The 21,283-nt window shown below is 40.7% G+C and overlaps 1 protein-coding gene across 19 annotated transcripts in view; it reads left to right on the forward strand.

Moving 5' to 3' along the window:
- Positions 1-21,283, forward strand: part of PTTG1 (PTTG1 regulator of sister chromatid separation, securin) — a 95,769-nt gene that overhangs the window by 63,983 nt on the left and 10,503 nt on the right. For 15 of the 19 annotated variants that reach the window (XM_081500609.1, XM_081500618.1, XM_081500612.1 and 12 more), the window contains 2 exons: positions 2,801-2,959; positions 3,688-3,838. In XM_081500609.1, coding sequence (XP_081356735.1) covers positions 2,801-2,959; positions 3,688-3,767 — 239 coding nt within the window. In that variant the 3' untranslated portion in view covers positions 3,768-3,838. Of the gene's footprint in view, positions 1-2,800; positions 2,960-3,687; positions 3,839-21,283 lie in introns of those variants that run through there. The other 4 variants (XM_081500624.1, XM_081500613.1, XM_081500623.1 and 1 more) reach the window with 1 other exon arrangement.

Below are 21,283 nucleotides of genomic sequence, written 5' to 3' on the forward strand. Positions count from 1 at the left end.
CAATGAAAAGCCTGAAAAATCCACATAGCCAGTGAAAACATGTGCTTTTTGACTTCTTCAACCTCCTACATGTATCTGAAATATTTTCTATTATAGAATCAGCTTTTTTTAAGCTTTAATGTACTCACATTGAGGAGAGTAGACTGCATGCCAGGCGCTACTGGCTTAGGATGTAGTGGTTAACAAGGCAGGCCCCACCCTGAGGAAGCCCAAGATTTGGAGGGAAAGTCAGACACTGAACAAATCCTTTCACTTTGAGTGTGAGCCAAGGAGAAAAACAGGGCTTGTTAGGGGGGACTGAACCTAGCCTGGAGGAGCAGGGAAGTGTTCTCTCAGAAAGGGACACCCAGTGGAGGCTTAAAGGATGTAAGGAGATAGTTGGGTGGAGAAGGGATAGTGCTGGGCGCCAGCACTGTAACAGACAAAAGATCTTGAGGCAGAAAGAAGGACTGGAGTGGTTCTGGGAAACTGAAAAGCAGATGAAGGGTGACACTGGTGAGGGGGGATGGGTCAAATCACACAGGGTCTTTGAGATTTCTTAGCTGGGTTTTTTGCCTTTTGATCCAAAGAGCATTTAATTATTCTACTAGTATACATCTAGACTGTCTCTGGCTTTTATATATATTACAAAACATTTCTGCAATTATTGTTGAGAGTTTGAGTATACCTAGAGAGTAAACACCAAGAAGAATTACTGGGTCTCAAAGCTGTGTGATTAAGTTTTGACAAAATGTGGTGCATCTCATCATTACCATTCAGGAAAATGAGGTAGATTTATGCATATTGAGGGCTTCCCAGGTAACTCTAATGGTAAAGAATCTGCCTGCAATGCGGGTGACCTGGGTTCAATCCCTGGGTTGGGAAGATCCCCTGGAGAAAGGCATGGAAACCCAACCCACTCCAGTATTCTTGCCTGAAGAATTCCCCCATGGATGGAGGAGCCTGGTGGGCCACAGTCCATGAGGTCGCAAAAAGTTGGACTTGACTGAGCGACTAACACTTTTACACTTTAAGCATATTGGCCAGGAAAGAGGACTGTGTACAATAGCTGTATTGGAGGAAAGAGATATTGCTAAACCGCCTTCCAAAATAGCAGCATAAGTTATTGAAACCACCTTCAGTGGATGAGGATGCCTGCTTCCCCCCTGTTCTCTAACTGCAAATGTTTTAATATTATCAGAAAGATAATTGGTATTTCATTGTTTAAAATTGTGGTATGTGAGTGTGTCTGAGCATATTTGACTATTGGTCATTTATAGTTTTTAAATTTTCTGTTTGTATCTTTGTTTTCTCTTGATTTTTGTGACTTGCTTACACTGTGTGTGTGTAAAGAACTCTCTGGATAAAGGTAATTAGCCCTGTGTGTTGCAGACTTATTTCCTCTGGGGTCTTTTGTCTGTTTATTTTCCTTTATAATTCAGTGGTTTAAATTAAGTAGTCACATATACTGTTTCTTAAATTTGTTCTAGGACTTTTACACTCTTAAAAATTAGTGAAGACCCCAAAGAACTTTTGCGTATTGTTTATATATCCTATATTTTAAATTAAAATTGAAAAGTTAAAAAGTGTTAATTTGTTAAAATACAATAAACCCATTACATTAATGTACATAGCTTAAAACAAAATCTAATGAGAAGAGTGGCGTGGTTTTATGTTTTTGAAAATTTGCTTAATCTGGCGTAACATAAAACAGCTAGATTCACATGGGATTGTGCATTCCACCTGTTGAATCTGTTTTTGGTTGACATAGATGAAGAAAATCTGGCTTTTTGCAGCCGTGGTTAGGAAAAGAGAAACATTTTTAGGTCTTTTCAGATAAGTATAGATAGTTTTTTTTGCTATTACTCTAAAATTCAACTTGTGGCTGCTTCTGTATGCATAGCTGCAATGTAGAATCTGAAACCATTTCAGTAAGCATTGTATTAGTCTCTGACACTTAAATCCATTGGTCTGTTTTGAACTTTGAATGTGTCTTTTATCCTGCATTATCACCATTGATTATTTAGAAATGCTGGTTTGCTGGGAAATGTAGGTCATCCACAAGTTGAAATGTTTCTTATGCGTGTCAAAAGCACACTTATTAATGCTCACCACTGACCTCATCAGAAAAGTCTTCAGTACTAGGAAGCTGTCAAGCTAATGATTGCAAATAAGTTTGCTGAAATTCTAGGGGTTTTTTCCCCTTGAAATTGTGGGTTTTATCATTGGCAACAAATACTGCTTCCCTTGAACTGGTAGACTTTCACTGCTTGGAGAAAATGTGCAACACATATCCAACTCCGAGTTACCAAAGTTTGTCTTTCAGTTCTTTATAGTAAACAGTGTCTAGAAGTAACACCTCTGGTTTAGCTTGCAAATCAAATAATTGCACATGTCTTTTTTCTTGGAAAACACCATGGTACTTCAGTATATGATAGAACTGTTTAATGGCATACTTCACAACTTATACAGAATACTAAAAAGACATGTTTTCAAGGGTTGAGAGCTCATAAAATTAATACTTTTTACTGCATATGGTAAAGTGATACGTGAAACAGGCATTTTTTTTTTTAATACAAGTGAATGGTAGTGAGAAATATACTAAATATAATTTATTGCCACTGCCTTGATTTGTGCTAAGGCACAGAATTTTTATCCTCTGTTTTTGGACCACCATTGCAGATGTCAGCACAGTGGGAAAAGGTATTAATATTATTATGAAAATAGTTTGAGCTCCTGGGCCTCATGAAAGGGTCTCAGACTGGCAGGGTGCCACTCACCACCCTGAGAACTGCTACCCTGACAGTGCTTTCTGTGGCAGATTTTGAGAGTTTTGACCTGCCTGAGGAGCACCAGATCGCACACCTCCCCTTGAATGGAGTGCCTCTCATGATCCTTGATGAGGAGCGGGAGCTTGAGCAGCTGTTACACATGGGCCCCCCTTCGCCTCTGAAGATGCCTCCTCCACTGTGGGAGTCTAGTAAGTGAACAAGTGCCCTTCTAGAAGGGCTGTAAACAATCTGTGTCATAACACTTCCATTACTGTGAGGACAGGGTTGTGCAGAAGGCTAGTAATTTCTATCCTTCAGACTGAAGGGATAAGGTTTCAGGATAATGAAAACTATTCTCAACTGGTACTGTTTTTTAGTTGCAAATGCCCAGTAAAATTAAGTCATTCTGGAATCTGGACAGTCTTACATAGAAGCAAAATGAGGTGAAATTTAGTGTATAACTTTTTATATTAAAAGTTGATGTAAAATAAACTTGCTTGAAATGAGAGTTCCAAGTTAATCCAAAGCTCATGTAGGATCAAGATCTACACAATAGCAGAAGGTTTTAGGTCTTGGTTCAGACTGGTGGTCAAAAGCCATTATCAGCATGTTTTCTATTACATCTGATGGAATAACTTACATTATTTGCCAGATTACACTAGTGATAATTGTTGGCAGTTACTTGGGTCTCTAAGAATGATAGAATTTGGGGTACTTCTATGATTTATTTCATAATGAGGGTTAATTCTGGGACCACAGCCATATTCCAAGAAATAAGTGAGAAGGTGTATGTGTGTGTATGTAGGTGGGGCAGGGTAATTCATGAGACAAAGGGAAAAATAATAAGAGTTCGAGTTCATGATTAAAGTGAAACTAATGTGTGTGTTGATGGACATGTGGATTTGCAGATACTGAATAAGAAATTCCTGTTTTCTAGATCTGTTGCAGTCTCCCTCAAGCATTCTATCGACTCTGGATGTTGAATTGCCACCTGTTTGCTATGACTTAGATATTTAAATTTCTTAGCACTTTATAGTTTGGTATGTATTAATAGTTGGTATTAATAAAGCAATTCTTTATTTAACAGACTCGTGCTAATATTGTGGTTGGTGTTGTTTAAAATTTGCTTAAAATGTAGCAGGCTACAGGCTGCACAGCCCTTAGCCTGCTTTTGCTGTTGGTGCCTGCTGCCATAACCTTGCACCCTGTCCAGGCAATGAATGGTGACCATGAGACTTATTAGTGGTCCTGCTCAGCCATTGGTTTGTACTGTGGTGGGCCCCTCCCCCAAGCGACCAACTGTCAGTGAGTGACCGTTAGTGGCCTGCTCAGCCATTGATTGGTGCTGCAGTGGGCCCCTCCCCCAAGCAACCAACTGTCAGTGAGTGACCGTTAGTGCTCTGCTCAGCCATTGATTGGTGCTGCAGTGGGCCCCTCCCCCAAGCAACCAACTGTCAATCAGTGACTGTTAGTGGCAGAGTGGTGATTGTCAGGTAGAGAGTGAGGTAAGAGAAAGATCCTGGCCTTTTCCCTGCGGGCCTCCAGCTCACCGATGACCCTCAAGCCAGTGAGTGAGCTGAGGGGCCCAGGGAACCGGCTGGGGGCTGTCTGTGTCCTGCAGGGCTCCAGAGCCCTCACCAAGGCTGGCCACTGGCCTGGCCCAGACCTTGAGGAGGCGATGAACCTCTCGCCTATCCCTGTCTCTGTGACTGAATGGCAGCGGCTGTCTGCCTGGGTCACAATTTTCGGGATCTGCCCCTGCCATACGGGCAGCCTGAGGAGACTGAGGGCCAGTTGGGTCCTGGGTGCCTGGCTCCCTCAGCGATGACCAGGGTCTCGGGACCTGGCCCTGAGGGAGCCACAAACTAAGCTTTGCCTCCTCTCAGCCAGAACCCAGACCTCGGAGGGTGAAAGTTGTACCTGGGACCTGGTCCTTTCTTGTCAGAACAGGGAGTAACTTTTATTTAATGTAACATTTACTTGACCATGATCTGAGTTCAAGAACAAAGGATCTGACACAAGAAGTTTACAACAATTAACCATTCCCCTCCCTCACCTTTCCTAGAAAAGGGCTTTGCTGAAGGCTTTTGGGGAGTTTGGGGCTTTAAGGCATGAGCCAACCATCTCCTTGCATGGCCCTCAATGAACCTTTCTCTGTACCATACTCCAACGTTTTGGTATTGTTTGGCCTCACTGGGTGTAGGGCACACCAACTTGTATTTTGGTAATAAAAACAGTGTGAAAACTAATAAACATGTTTAACAGATGAGAGTCTATAATGTGATAAGAAGTTTGTCTAAGTTGAAAAACTTACCTTAAAACTCTCTGATTTAGCAGCTTATTTTAAAAGCTGCCACTGTTTTCCCTGAAACATATATACTTTACTCCGTTTTTGTGGCCATTAACTAGTGACTGTTATTAGACCTCTTAATTAGAAGAGCCACTTCAAGCTCATTAAGTGTCTATTGCTAGGAATTCTTTATTGGTCTAGTTTCTAATGACTTCAATACCCTGTATTCAGTGATCAAAATTTGAAAGGCTCTAAATCTCCTGAGAATTCTGCCTTCTTGAGCTCAATTGAAATTGGGTTCTTTGAAGACCACAGCAGATAATTTGCTGGTGGTGAGATCCACTCTTTACCTACAGGAAACTCTAGTTGCTAACTCTGTGTTGGAAATTGTTTTTAAGTCTTTAATATGCGTAATGTTTCATGTTCATGATCCTATTTTTCCAATGAGGACATTGAAGTTTAGAAGCTTCATGTGCCGAAGGTATGAAATGCTAGAAAATGATAGAACTGGTATTTTGATTCCATAACTGATACCGGAATCAAAATATCAGATTGCTTATGGTTGCCTCTGGATTGTTTTTCTTATTGGGTAGAGAGGGTTGATGATGATTTTAAAAAATTAATTGTTGCCACTATTTTAAATTAGAGCTTCACATATATTTGATTTTAGAGATTCTCTTTGAAAGGGAGACCTGTTAAATAGTAGGCCCTTGTTTCCAGCACTTGGTTGAGTGGTGATAGAGTGCTGGCTGCCTTTTAGGTGGAGTGTGGGTTTTCTGTCCTCTAGACCCTATGTGAGATGGCTTGAAGGGAGAATTGAAGTATTCCTCTTATTCTGTCTCTTCTGTGACCCAGCCTATTTAAATCACTTAACTTGCCTGGTGAGACAGTCAACTGAATTTGATCCTTGCTTAATACTAACCTATACAGGAAATCTTTCTCCTGAGATGTCTGTGGTGTCTATACTCAAGTTAGAATATGAGCCTTTTCTTTGCCATTATTATTAGAGGAATCTACAAGATACTAGGCATGAAACGACAGGAATATACACAGTCACTGGTCCTGACTTTAAAACTTTGACCCTCTAAATATTACTGAATCAGTCTGGATTTCTGAAATCAGTAGAAAGATTTCTAAAAGAGAATAAGACAACTTGGCACTTGACTTTAAGGAAGAGAATTAGACCTCACATCCTCAGGTGTAATCAGGCCAGTTTGAAAAGCAAACCCTAATTCTGAGTGGCTTTAATACCCTACAATAATTTAGAAACTTTGGAAAGTGGTTTGTTGTGGTGGAGGAAACAAAGATCTGGGAGCAAGGTGACTGGTCAGTTCTTTACCAGGTCCTTGGTCAGACCTGAGCACAAACGATCTTCTCTTCACTGTTTATCAAAACTCAGAGTGCTTAATGTTGATTGACTTTGAGCATTTTAAACAGATGGTTCTTTAATATACATAATTCTTTTTGGGAGTATTGTTGCTGTTTGTAGCAGTTTACTATTTTGGCTTCATTAAGAGAAAGCTTATGAGAAGGCTTTTTGGAAATATGATCTGTCCTAAATGTAGAATTAAGGTTTATTTCTTTCAATCACCCCGTTCCCCTACACTGCATTTAAGCAGGATCTTACTTATGTAAGGTTCATCCACACCTAACTTATTTTTGCACTGGCATTTTTTCAGGTTTCAGATTCCAATTTACCTTCAACAGGAGCAAAATATATTGTTAGTATTCTTTATTAGACTAATTCTGATCTAACCTGTATAGGAAGATTAGTCCCTATACCAAGTCCCAAAAGGGTTAGTACTATGATAGAAATCCTAATTTGACTTTGTTCTTGCCAGTAATTTAATCATTTGTCATTTATTAGGCTCAATGTGCTAGGAACTAAGCCTACCATGGTTAAGTAACAACATTGCCCCTGCCCTCAGATGCCTGGCATCCAGTGGGGAGAGAGGTGTCAAATGCCATTGTGATACAGGAAGATGCACATGGGGTGGGGAGGACCAGGACTTGGGGAACACTCCCCAGCCCAGTCTAGGGAAGGCTTCCTGGGGAGGTACATGTGGATAGAGCCTTGATGGAAGAGAAGTGTTCTGAGCATAGGGAGCAGCTTTTGCAAATGGCAGGAGGCAAGTGAACACAGATTGTTAAATGAAAATTGCCTTTGTTTTTTTTCTGCTTTAGGTTTGAGCAAGCAGTGTGGTTGCCAACAAAGGAGTGAAGCAGGGACCATATGGCTATTTGAACTGTGCAAGGGGTTTTGAGTTTGGCATGGGGATGTTGGGTGCCATGGAAAGATTTTCTTTTGTTTTTCACTTATCATTTATTTAATTGTATTTTTCTGCAAAATCATAGCAAACTATTTTCAGCAATGAATATACATATATCTTAAACTATACATATACCTCAACAGTATATAGAACAAAAAAGTATCATTACAGAAAAATTTGAAATTTTGACAAGATATGTAGCAAAATCCACTTATTGAAAAGACCATATGTGGGGTGGTTAGTTGTGCTGCCTCTGTATCAATATATACTTTGAGTATCATCCTTCTGTACTATTGATGCATTTAATTTTTTCTTATATCTTCAAATATAAATTTCACTAATATTTTCCCTTTGAAATATAGAAACAATTCTGCAGTGTTCCAAGGATCCCACAATGAGAAATGCTCTTTTGTATATACCATCTTGAGTTCTTACAAGTTCTTTTGCTCTCACAGAAACCATATATACTATTTCCAAGGTGCACTATACATTTTTAAAAAATTTTTATTTTATATTGAAGTACAGTTGATTAACAATGTTGTTACTTTCAGGTGTACAGCAAAATGATTTAGTTGTACATATATATGTATTCTTTTCCAAGTTCTTTTCCCATTTAGGTTATTACAGAGTATTGAGCAGAGTTCCCTGTACTATACAGTAAGTTCTTGTTATCTGTTTTAAATATATCAGTTTATACATGTCAATCCTAAACTCCCAATCTATTCCTTCTCTCTACCTTCCCCTCTGGTAACCATAAGTTCTCTAAGACTGTGAGTCTTTCTGTTTTATAAATAACTTTGTATCTTTTTTTTTTTTTTTAGATTCCATGTTTAAGTAAAATCATATGGTATTTGTCTTTCTCTGACATACTTCACTTAGTATGATAATCTCCAAGTCCATCCTTGGCTGCTGCAAATGGCATTATTTCATTCTTTTTAATGGCTGAGTAATATTCCATTGTGTGTATGTATCACATCTTCTTTATCAATTCATTTGTTGATGGACATTTAGGTTGCTTCTGTGTCTTGCCTATTGTAAACAGTGCTGCAGTGAATATTGGAGTGCATGAATCCTTTTGAACCATGTTTTTCTCTGGATATATGCCCAGAGGTGGGATTGATGGATCATATGGTACCTCTATTTTTAATTTCTTCAGGAAACTTCATACTGTTCTCTATAGTAGCTGTACCAATTTACTTTTCTACTAACAGTGTTGTAGGGTTCCCTTTTCTCCACACCCTTTGCAACATTTGTTATTTGTAGACTTTTTGATCATGACCTTCTGACCAGTGTGAGGTGAGGTATGGTAGTTTTGATGTGCATTTCTCTAATAATTAGCGATGTTGAGCATCTTTTCATGTGCTTCTTTTCTTTTCCATGTGTATTTTTTTTTTTGAGATTTATCTATTTAGGTCTTCTGCCCATTCTTTGATTTTTTTTTTTTTTTTTTTGATATTGAGCTGCCATGATCTGTTACTTAATTTTGGAGATTAATCCTTTCTCCCATTTTTTGCGAGTATTTTGTGCCATTCTTTAGGTTGTTTTTTGTTTGTTTATGGTTTGCTTCACTGTGCAAAAGCTTTTGAGTTTAATTACATCCTATTTGTTTATTTTTGTTTTTATTTCCATTACTCTAATAAATGGATCAAAAAAGATATTGCTGTGATTTATGTCAAGGAGTATTCTGCCTATACTTTTTTCTAAAAGAGTTTTATAGCATCTGGTCTTACATTTAGGTCTTTAACCCATTTTGAGTAATTGTGTATGGTATTAAAGGATGTTTTAATTTCATTTTTTCAGTTGTAGTTTTCCAATTTTCCCAGCACCATTTATTGAAGAGACTGTCTTTTCTCCATTGTATACTCTTGCCTCCTTTGTCATAGATTAGGTGACCATAGGTGGGTTTATTTCTGGGTTTTCTATCCTGTTCCACTGATCTATAGCTCTGTTTTTGTGCCAATACCATACTGTTTTGATGACTGTTGTTTTGTGGCATAGTCTGAAGCCAGGGAGCCTGATTCTTCCAGTTCTGTTTTCCTTTCTAAAAGTTTCTTTGGCTATTAAGAATCTTTTGTGTCTTCATAAAAATTCTAAGATTTTTTGTTCTAGTTCTGTGAAAAACACCACTGGTAATTTGATAGAGTTTGTATTGAATACATAGATTGCCTTGAGTACTATCGTCATTTTGACAATAATGATTTTTCCAGTCCAAGAATATTGTATGTCTTAACATGTCTACATATGTCCATGTCTACATATGTAGATCTACTTTATCCTTTTTAATGAACATATTTTATTCCATTGTATAACTGTATCATATTTTCTAGTTATAAACTATGCAACAGCAAACATCCTTGTAAAAACACCTGAGGACACTTGTATGAGGGGTTTCCTTGTACATTTTTGACTCTTTCTTGTGCTTTCTTCTTACCATTTGTCATCCTTCCAGTTCCAACTCCTTGATTCCTCCTGAATCCTTAGTCTTGTTTCCACTGTCATCTCCTCGGGATCATTTCTTCATCATCATCATGATCTGCAAGAGAGTCCAAATTGGTCTCCCTACTTCCAGAGCAAGTATGAAAATATCTGTAAAGCTATGTGTTCATCTCTTACCAGAATTATCTTGTGTGTGTATGTGTGTGCACACATTTGGGAGATTAGCATAGTCTAAATTTATGAAAATTTTTGTATTAATAGGATTATCCCATTGAAAGAAAGAAAATGCCCTTCCCTCTGGAACCTTGAGGGCCTGGAGGTTTGAGAGATTGCCTTCCTATTGTTGATACCCACTGACCTCATTGTGGAATTGGGAGCATCAAGTTTTAACCTTGCCTTGATACCTGCTCTGAAGGTTGTAGGTTGTCTGAACACCCAGTTTGTGACTTATGTTGGAGATGGGGCAGCTGATTCTGGGACAGCCTCAAAAGAGGCTAGGGATTGGATGCAGTACTGTGGTATGTTAGTGTCTTTGAGCACTGAAGAGCATTCCCGGAGAAAACCATCTTCTGCAGCTAGTTAGCATCCCTAAGGATTCAGGATCAACCAACTTTGGGAGCTGACCCCACACAACATGGCCTGACAAGTTTTACACTCATACTTATCCTCCTACTTTGAGTCAACTGTTTTCATACCTCCTCTCTTTTTTTTTTAAAGTGGCAAAAATTTTTATTTAAATTTTTATTTTATATTGGAGTATAGTTGGTTTACAATGTTGTGTTAGTTTCAGGTATATAGTAAAGTGATTTATTTATACATAGAGCTATTCTTTTCCCATACAGGTTATTACAGTGTATTGAATAGAGTTCCCTGTACTATATAGTAGGTCCTTGTGGATTATTCATACCTTCTCTACTCTCTAAACTTTTACCTTTCTCCGCAGCACCCCTGCCTCTCAGGTAGCGTACCTCCCTGTAGCAGAGGAAGGCTCCCACCAACAGTCGATTATTCTGTAAGCTGCCTGAATCTTGCAAAAGAGGTGTCCTTCCTGCTATCATAGGCCAGTGTCTCCACATGTGCTCTGGGTTACCTCCCCTCTTCAGTTATCATCTTCCTCTCCATTTTGTTTTATTTAATTTTTGCAACTTCTTTAGTCTCAACTGCACCTCTAAAAAATCCTTCCTTATCTCCATATCTTTCTTAAATGTCACATTGTAAGGGCTCAGTGTTGGCCTCTTTTCTCATTCTACAAACCTTCTCCTTGTGATCTTATCTGCTGCTGCTGTTATGAATCCCACCTCTGTGCTGTGTTTGTGTCTCTAGTCCACTCTAGTCCACTGAAGAAAGCTGAGCGCCGAAGAATTGATGCTTTTGAACTGTGGTGTTGGAGAAGACTCTTGAGAGTCCCTTGGACTGCAAGGAGATCCAGTCAATCCATCCTAAAGGAGATCAATCCTGGGTGTTCATTGGAAGGACTGATGTTGAAGCTGAAACTCCAATACTTTGGCCACCTCATGCGAAGAGTTGACTCATTGGAAAAGACCCTAATGCTGGGTAGGATTGGGGGCAGGAGGAGAAGGGGACGACAGAGGATGAGATGGCTGGATGGCATCACTGACTCGATGGACATGGGTTTGGGTAGACTCTGGGAGTTGGTGATGGACAGAGAGGCCTGGCGTGCTGCAATTCATGGGGTCGCAAAGAGTCGGACACGACTGAGCGACTGAACTGAGATGAACTGAACTGAGTCTACTTCTCTCCCCTGAACTCTGAGACCCCGTCTATAGTTGCTTACCTGAGATTTCATCTACTATATATATAAATTAGACCTCTTGGTTCTCCCCTCCCAAATCTGCCCTTTGCTAGACTTCTCTACCTCCATAAAGGGCATTTCCTCATCTCAAACCAAACGTGACGGTTCTGCTTCTAGTATACATTTCTAGTTTTAGTTTGCTCACTCTTTCCCACCCTTCCAATGCAAGCTGTTATCTCTCATGATGATCAAAGTCCTCAAACTGGTCATTCTGCTTCTGCTCATGCCCCTTCCAGTCCATTCAAACCATCGACCAGAGTGACAGTTGAAAAGGCCAATCTAATTGTCAGTCCACTGCTTAGACTGTAATCTAAGTAGATTCCCATCCTACCTCAGGTAACATCTGAATTTGTCTCCTTGGCCCTGTAAGCTCTGCCTGATCTGGGCCCTACCTGGCCTTCCAGTGTCCCCCTTTTCTCTCCTTCCTCTCCCCTGAAGCCAGCTGCACCCATCTTTCAGTTTTTGAGCTCACTGTTCCTGCTCCCGGTGTGGTCCCTGCAGGAGGCATCGCCTGGTTTCATGGCAGATACCTCCTGAATTGGGCTTCGCAGGTGGCACTTGTGGTAAGGAACCCACCTACCAGTGCAGAAGACATAAGAGATGGGGGTTCAGTCTCTGGGTTGGGAAGATCCTCTGTTGGAGGGCACGGCAACCCAACTCCAGTATTCTTGCCTGGAGAATCCCATGGACAGAGGAACCTGGCAGACTGAAGTCCATAGTGTCACATAGAGTCAGACATGACTGAAGTATGCAAGCACATCTCCTGAGGGCTTCCCTTGTGCCTCAGCTGATAAAGAATCCGCCTGCAATGCAGGAGACCTGGGTTCAATCCCTGGGTTGGGAAGATCCCCTGGAGAAGGGAAAGGCTACCCACTCCAGTATTCTGGCCTGGAGAATTCCATGGACTGTATAGTCCACGGGGTCGCAAAGAATCAGACACAACTGAGTGACTTTCATACCTCCTGAATTGCATTTCCATTACCCATTGCTGGTTCCATGTAAGGCACAGCTGATGCTCCCTGACCTCGCCTCAAGTGAAGAAGCTGCTCACTTCCCATCATCTTACATTTCACATAGTCACCTTCAGCTTCCTTACCTCACACACCCGAGCACTCTACCTCATCCTGCCAATTCCTTCTCTTAAATGTTTCACAAAGGCCTGCTTCTGCCAGTGCTTGTCATTCCTATTCAGACCATTGTTTTCTCACCTGGGATGTTCTAACAGCTTCTTATTCCTACTTTAATATTACTTTCCTAAAACCATTCTCCAGGTGGCACTCAAAACAAGTATTCCCACTCAGCAAATGTTATGGTATCATTTAACTTCAGACACTGTAGTTTTCACCTCTAGAAATTTGATTACAGTCTTTTTTTTATATCTTCTGTCTCTCTAATCAATGTTTTGAAAATACAGAAGACAGTTATAATCTCTGTTTTAATGTTCTTGTCTGCTCATTCTGACATGTATGTCAACTCTGGGTTGGTTTCAATTGATTTTTTTGTTTTTTCCCCTCTTTACAGTTCATGTTTTCCTACTGCTTTTGACAATTTTTAATTAGATATCAGATGTGAATTTTACTTTTTGTTTTTTAACGGAGTGTTTTTACATTTCTAGAAACATTCTTAAACTTTGTTCTAGGGTATAAATAAGCTATTAATATTTAGAAACAGATTCATTTGAATCTTGCTTTTAAGGTGTTTTAGACAGGAAGGAAATGGCAACCCACTCCAGTGGCTCTTGCCTGGAAAATCCCATGGACAGAGGAGCCTGGTGGGCTGCAGTCCATGGGGTCGTGAAGAGTCGGACACGACTGAGTGACTTCACTTTCACTTTTCACTTTCATGCATTGGAGAAGGAAATGGCAACCCACTCCAGTGTTCTTGCCTGGAGAATCCCAGGGATGGGGGAGCCTGGTAGGCTGCCGTCTTTGGGGTCGCACAGAGTCGGACACGACTGAAGCGACTTAGCAGCAGCAGCAGCAGACAGGGCTAGGGTTAATTTCCCCTTAGTACTGAGGTACAACTTTTTTACTATGTGTTTTCCCCATGTATCTTTATAAAATGAATCTTTGTATTACAGATGAGGAAATGAGGCTTCCAAAGTTTGTGAAACAGGTGACAGGTTGTTGGAGCCTAGAGTCACACTCATATCTGTCTGGCCCCAGTCTCTGTTTTTTCCTTCAGTTTTATTGAAACATAACTGACATAAAGCACTGTATCAGTTTAAGGTGTACGGTGTGTTGATTTGAGATACATACATTACAAAATAATGACCACTATAGTGTTAGCTAACACTTCCATCACATCACATGTTTATCTTTTTTTTTGTGGTGAGAACATTTAAGATCTGTTAGCAACTTTCAGTTATATAATACAGTATTCTTAGCCATAACGCCATGCTGTACATTATATCCTAGGAACTTATTTGTCTTATAACATAGCTTGTACCCTTTGACCAACATCACTCTACTCGTTTCTATAAATCTGACTTTTTAAAATCCACATATAAGTGACACCATACATATAGTATTCATCTTTCTCTGGCTTATTTCACTTATCATAATGTCCTCAAGGTGTATTCATGTTGTTGCAAATGACAGGATATCCTTCTTTCTCATTGCTGAATAATATTCCATTGTGTGTGTCTGTATATATGTATATCACATCTTTTTAATTCATTCATCTCTTGATGGACACTTAGATTGTTTTTGTATACTGAATAATACTGCAATGAACATGCAGCAGACATCTCTTCAAAATCCTGTTTTCATATTCTCTGGATGTGTACTAGGAGTGCTGGATCATATGGTGGTTCTATTTTTAATTTTTTGAGGAATGTGGTTAAGACTCTTAGTAGTCTATTCACTGTTCCATAAATTATGAGGTTTTTACAGCCTGGTTGTTGGGAACAGATGCTATTCCCAGCTCTGTCTGAGTTCTGGCATTCTTCCTTCTAATCCAGTTTCTTGCATGCGTGTGGTGGACTCTGGAGGGAGACCCTCTGCAGATTTTCAGGGTTCTCTCTTCCTCTCTAGCTGCCATGGTCTTCCCTGAGTTTCTGCTCTGTTTCTTCAACTCTGGGAGCTGGCTTGGCTCTTCTTTCTTCCCCACTTTGTGGCTTTGAAGCCCTCAAAGCAATATGCTGGGGCAGTCCTAGAACTCACTTCATTTGTTTCCCATTGCCCAGGGATTGATGTCTTTTCTTGCCCAATGTCTATTCTCCTGGAAACCATGTTTCTTAGATTTGTCTTGGTGTTAGTTGTTTTTGGCAGGAGGGTAAAATTGGTCCTTATTCCATCTTACTTGGTTGAAATCGAAAGTTCCCTCCAGATATCATCTTTTCTTTTTTTTTCCAGGTCAAATTACATACATAAAATTCACCATTTAAAAATTTTAACCATTTTAGTGTGTACAATTCAGTGGCTTTTAGTACATTTGCATTGCTAGGCAGCCATGACCACTACCTAATTTCAGAAAATTTCATCACCCCAAAAAAGAAACCCATGCCCATTAAGCAGTCAGTCCTCATTTCATTTACTTTTTAATGAAGCCCCATTTGCCCTTGGGATAAATTCTACATGGCTCCTGAGGTTATGTGGTGGCTCCCAGGGACATGATGATGTGAGGAATCACCTGGAAATCTGTTCCTAGTGACTCAACTAACACCCATCCATCCTTTAGCTCTCCACAGAGACACTTCTCTTACCAGAAGCTTTTCCTAGTACCCTAATATTGAGTTAGGTTCCTTCTTTTTTCTCAGTTAGCCCCAGACCTTTAAACTTCTAGTGCTTACCAGACTAAGCTGTGTCTGGCTGTCTCTTCTGCTACCCCAGCAGCTGGCTGAGGTCTATCTTCTGTCTTGCCTGGAATATGGTAGGTGTTCCAGTATTTGCTGAAATGAGGGACTGTGTCCAGGGAGATCTGGTGACTGCACTGTGTCCAATGTTAACATCATGCAGAGTCAGGGCTGAGGAGCCTTCCCTCATCAAAGGCTTCCACAGAGAGGTGTGGGCAGAGCACAAATACGGGGGACTGACTTCCCGTTCCACCCTCCCCTCCCCTGCCCTGGGAGATGATTGTGTTCTGATAAGTTCCCAGCCATCAGGGTAGAAATGTGAACCAGTTTTCTTTCTTCAATGATTACTACCAGTGGTGTTTTGTTGACCTCACCTCCTGGGTGAGTGGTTTATGTTGTTCAGTCACTCAGTTGTGTCTGATTCTTCATGACCCCATGGACTGCAGTGTGCTAGGCTTCCCTACCCTTCACTATTTTCTGGAGTTTGCTCAAACTCATGTCTATTGAGTCGATGATGGCATTGAATGATCTCATCCTCTGTCACCCCCTTCTCCTCCTGCTGTCAATCTTTCCCAGCATCAGGGTCTTTTCCAATGAATCCCAATTCAGCCTATAACAGATGTGTGTTTGCATTAAAGAGGCAAGGCTAAGTGGTAGTGGCATAAATATAACTTAGACTTCACTTTTAAACCTGTTAAAACTTCAAATAATGATTCTTGATAAATTCTGAAAAATTGGTAGTTGCTTTGCAGTTTAAAATTTTATGTAGAAGATGACTTAATAACTTTTTTTTTTATTGTTTGAAACCTGCATAATCCAATTTCCTTTTTCATGTAGGAAATATCTATTGAGTGGTCACTAGGTGCCAGGCACCATTCTAGGTACTAGGGATATAGTTGAATAAAATGGATACAAATCTCTACCTTCATCCTAGTTGAAGGAAACAGACTATCTGCAAAATAATAGTAAGTTATACCATATGCTATAGTGATAAGTGGCATGGAAAAAGTAAAGTAGGGAAGAGGGTGTATGTCCTTTGGGTTGGTGGGTTGAAATTTTAAGTAGATTATAGATGGTCACATTGAGAAGGTACTTTTGAACAGAAATTTGAAAGAGGTGAGGGAGGAGTCCTGAGGACATCCGCCTTTAGTAGGGCTGTCCAGGCAGAGGAGAGAGCAAGTGCAAAGGCCTTGAGCTAGGAATGGACTTGACATGTTTGAGAAAATGCAGAGGGGTCAGAAGGGCTGCTGGGTTGTGAATAATAGGGAGAGGCTTGGGAGACAATGCCAGAGAGGTAGACAGGGACTAAATCATGTAGAATTTTGAGAGCCATGAGTTTGAGAAAACGAATTTGGATCTGAAGTGTTGGTCCTTGGGGGACTAAAGGATTGTTGGGGACAGGGTATCACTGAGCCAGGAAGATGGAGAGTGGGGTGCCTGAGGATTAGATTATAGACAGTTTGAAGTTATTGGTAGTGATGTCATCCAGGAGATGACCACAGCAGCCAGTGACTCAGTGGAAGCCAAGCTCATTGGAAGAGAACTATGGGAATTTTGAGAGCAGGGTCTTAGAAGGAATAAACAGAATGAAGGAGTGGTTTTAGAGAGAATGGCAGTGAGCTAGTAGTTAAATTCTTCAAGCAGGGAAGGGACTGACCCAGGCATTTGCAACAAGACAGGCAATGGATGATGTATTCTGATGATGAGAGATTGTGAGCTGGGGTTTCAGGGCAGAGGGAGGTTGTGTGGTCTGGAAGCAGCAGTGGAACAGAGGCCCCCTCTTAACTGATGCTCATGGGCAGCCCAGGAGAGATGGCACCCGGGGGCCATGATTCCCTCTAGCTGTGAAATGCGACTGACTTTTAGGATATTGCTGTTGATGACTATTTAATAAAACCTAAATGATTATAACTTCTTAATATTAGGCTTCTTAGTCTAGATGAAACTGAGTGAGAGTTTCTTAGAAGTTCTTTTCCTGGGACTTCCCTGGTGGTCCAGTGGTTAAGAATCTTCCTGCTTATGCAGGGGACCTGGGTTCTGTCCCAGCTCTGGGAAGATCCCACATGCCATGGGGCAACTAAGCCTGGGTGTTGTAACTACTGAGCCCATATTCTAAGGTCCGTGAGCTGCAACTACTGAGCCCTTGAACCTCAACTAATGAAGCTCATACATAGCAAAAAAGACCCAGCACAGCCAAAAATAAATTAATAAAAAAAAAATTCTTTTCCTTAAAAATGGAATAGCAGGAGTTAATCATTTGTGCTCCTTGGTCTTTAGACAGAGGCATCTAGGATTAAGGCAGAGCCTCTCTTTACTGCTTGTAGGGTTCCTTCTCGAGGCTCATCATTGCCTTGACAGGCTACATCCAGAGCACAGTGGGAGAAAACGTTGACTTAGTAGAAGACATGCAGTTGCCAGGAGAAGAGCAAGAATGGAGGGAAAAAGAGAAAGAAAAGGTGTTTGAAAAGTCAGTAGGAATGTTTCAGCTGGAAAACTTCTGGGAGAAGGGACTCATTCACCCTATAGATAGGTGGTCACAAAGCAGTGGTTCTCCAAGGGTGTCTGGGTCTCTATTAGGGATGTATGAGGTTAAGACCATTTCAGTAATCACACTAAGATGTTATTTGCCCTTTTCATAAGCATATAGTTAAGTTTTGTAGAAGTATGACATCACAACTGATTGACTGTGGTGGCAGATATGAAAATCCAGTTGTCTTCTTGTAAGCCAGATATTAAAGAAATCTGCAAAAATGTGTAACAGTGTCAGTCTCACTAAATATTTTTTCAGTTGTGAACATACTTTTCATAAAAATATGTTAACATTACAAGGGTTATTACAATATTTAAATCAACTAGTAAATATTTCAAATTCTCATTTTGAGTTGTAATGCTGTATATACTGATAAATATAATCCTTATAAGCAAAGCAAAAGCTCATTATGGTCCTTAATAATTTTTAAGAGTGTAAAGGAATCTTGGGATCCAACAGTTTGAGAATTAATAGATAAGAGGCCAGGCTCTGGAGTTAGTGTGCTTAGGTGGGAATCCAGGCTTTGTGATCTTAGGCAAGTTTCTCAACCTCTCTGAGACTTTAGAGAGTCTATGTCTATGAACTAGGCCACCTCAGGCAAGTACTGTGAACAAGTAAAATAATGTATTAAAGTCACTTTGCACAGTGATATTTGGGTACAGAGTGATCATTTCACAAATGTTGATTATTACTTCATGTAACAATTGACTGAGTGCATAACTCTTTGCTAAGTACTGGCAGGATTTAAAATGGCATAAGTCACAGCTTCTACTCTGAAGAGGTTTGCTGCCCAGCAGGGTAGAGATTTCTGGATTTGTAGTTGGCATCTGTGAGTTCAATTCCCAGCTCTACCCTTGACTAGTGACCTCACCTTGAGCAAGCCACTTCCTGTGGGTAAAGTCAGATAATAAAGGCATTGTGACAGTCCACTGAGGAGACAATAAATTCCTGCTGTATCTTCCAGGCATTGCTGTCCCCAGAACTTAATTTAACACTTGGATTTGTCCTTCTCCTTGAAAATTATGCCACCCTTCTCTGCCTTCCATTTCCAGAACCTGCCTTTCTTCCCAAGATAAGTAACTATGCCAGTAGAGGGCACCTTCTGCCTTCTTATTCATCCACGGGCTCCTTTCTCTAATTTGGAAATGTTCTAGCTGAGATGGGTGGCAATTGTCGGTTTTTGTCTTCAGGCTGAATTTTGTCTGAAAATCCCGACTCGTTTTTTTATCAGTCAATACAGATTTACTGAGACCTACCTCTTTAAATAAATAAAGGGGCTTCCCTCATAGCTCAGTTGGTAAAGAATCCGCCTGCAATGCAGGAGATCCCAGTTTGATTCCTGGGTCGGGAAGAACCCCTGGAGAAGGGATAGGCTACCCACTCCAGTATTCTTGGGCTTCCCTTGTGGCTCAGCTGGTAAAGAATCCACCTGCAATGTGGAGACCTGGGTTCGATCCCTGGATTGGGAAGATCCCCTGGAGAAGGGAAAGGCTACCCACTCCAGTATTCTGGCCTGGAGAATTTCATGGACTGTATAGTCCATGAGGTCGCAAAGAGTCAGACATGACTGAGCGAACTTAACTTTTCACTCACTTTAAATAAAACTGAAGGGAAGGTGTTGGTAGAAAGGAGATTGTGGGTGTCGCCAACATCACCTGACATTGTGGATCATGGACTCTATTCCAGGCCGTGTTAAGTGCTTCACTTGCAACATTTCCTGAACTCTCAGACCACCACCACCGGGGGTAGGTATGGGCACTCATTTTTAATAGCTGTAAGCCTGGGCTCTGATTGGTTAGGTAACTTGTGTGAAGTCCGCTGTGGTTGAGCTGATTCAAATCCAGAGAAAGTGTGCTGATAGCAGAGGAGGATGAGAGGGCTGTGAGCTGGAAGGAGAGGCAAGATCTGGACAGAAGGAGAAGACCAGAGAGAGTCTTGTCAGGCAGGGGAAATGGTCTCCAGTGCAGCTTGCCGTCAGTGGGGAGCCCTGAAAGCAGGGATCAGGTGGTTCTCAATCTTGTCAGGCACAAACGCCCCTTTCTTTAGAAAGTATTTTGTAACACCCATTTTACTATCCTGAAGTGAAATTTTAAAGTAGTATGTATCTGTGTTAACATATATGTTTACACTTAATACAAAAGCAAATTATTACTTCCTATCAATTGCGTAGCAGGCCTGCTGGTGACAGACCGGAGAACGGAAGTGCCGGGCTAAATCCCCAAGCTGTCCACCAGGGGGCGGTGTATATCTTCCTCTGCTGCGAACACTGACCTCACCAAGTTGGTGTGCTAGATTTCTAGTCACATGAACTCGCCAGGATTAGAGTCATGTTCTTTCAAGTTTTACTTTTGTTGTTGAATCTTTTGCTTAAAAAGTGACCATGAAGCAACATGTTTGTTTTATTTTCATTGAAATTATTTTTTAGGTTACTTTGTATTATAGCAAGCTGTAGGGACTTGGGACTTCCCTTGTGGCTCATCTAGGAAAGAATCCGCCTACAATGTGGGAGACTTGGGTTTGATCCCTGGATTGGGAAGATTCCCTGGAGAAGGGAAGGGCGACCCACTCCAGTATTCTGGTCTGGAGAATTCCATGGACTGTAGTCCGTGGGGTTGCAAAAAGCCGGACAGGACTGAGCCACTTTCACTTTTCAGCTATTCATTTTAATATTTTTCTCTAGTGGATTTTTCTTTAACCTAAATACATATATTTAAATAGAAACCTTAAATAAATGTATAAATGTAAAAATTATACCACTTGGCTTAACTAGAGGGTAACCAAAACAAAACCCCAAAGAAATAAAGCCAAATTACTACATTCTTATTTATATTTTGGTTTCCCACCAAAGGTCCGTTGTCTCTATAAAAAAGGAGCTGAAGAAGTGTTAAAGACATGGTCATACCAAACCAAGACTATCCTTAAGGTAATCAGAGCTAAAAGAGAAGTGAAAGGGAATATTTTTCTCACTATTTAAGAGAATCCACATTATTTAAATTTTTATCTGTGTACCCCAAAAATCATCTACCATACAACAGTGGGTAAAATGTTTCCCATTCTGGAGACAGGTACAGCAGATGGCTTCCTGAACTGGGAGTCAAGGGACCACTTACTAGCTGTGTGTCCTGAACTTGTCACTTGCCCTCTCTGGGCCTCTCTGGCCTCATCTGTAAAGCGAGCTTAGAAGAGATGATCTCTAAAGTTCTTCTGGACCTAATAGTCAAAGACTCTGAAGCCCTGATTCTCATCCAAAGGAGAGCTAGGATTTAAGGTGGGCATCCTTTTATTTTGTGCTTAGAACCTTGGAAGGGGGTTGGGGAAAACCACGGATTCTCAGAAATTCCGACCAGCACCGTCTCTACCTTGGGGCGGTTTAACCGAACATAGCAGAACAGCTGAGT

The sequence above is a fragment of the Giraffa tippelskirchi genome, chromosome 6 (genome assembly GCF_054371585.1).
Source record: "Giraffa tippelskirchi isolate mGirTip1 chromosome 6, T2T-mGirTip1v1.2.pri, whole genome shotgun sequence".
NCBI lineage: Eukaryota > Metazoa > Chordata > Mammalia > Artiodactyla > Giraffidae > Giraffa > Giraffa tippelskirchi.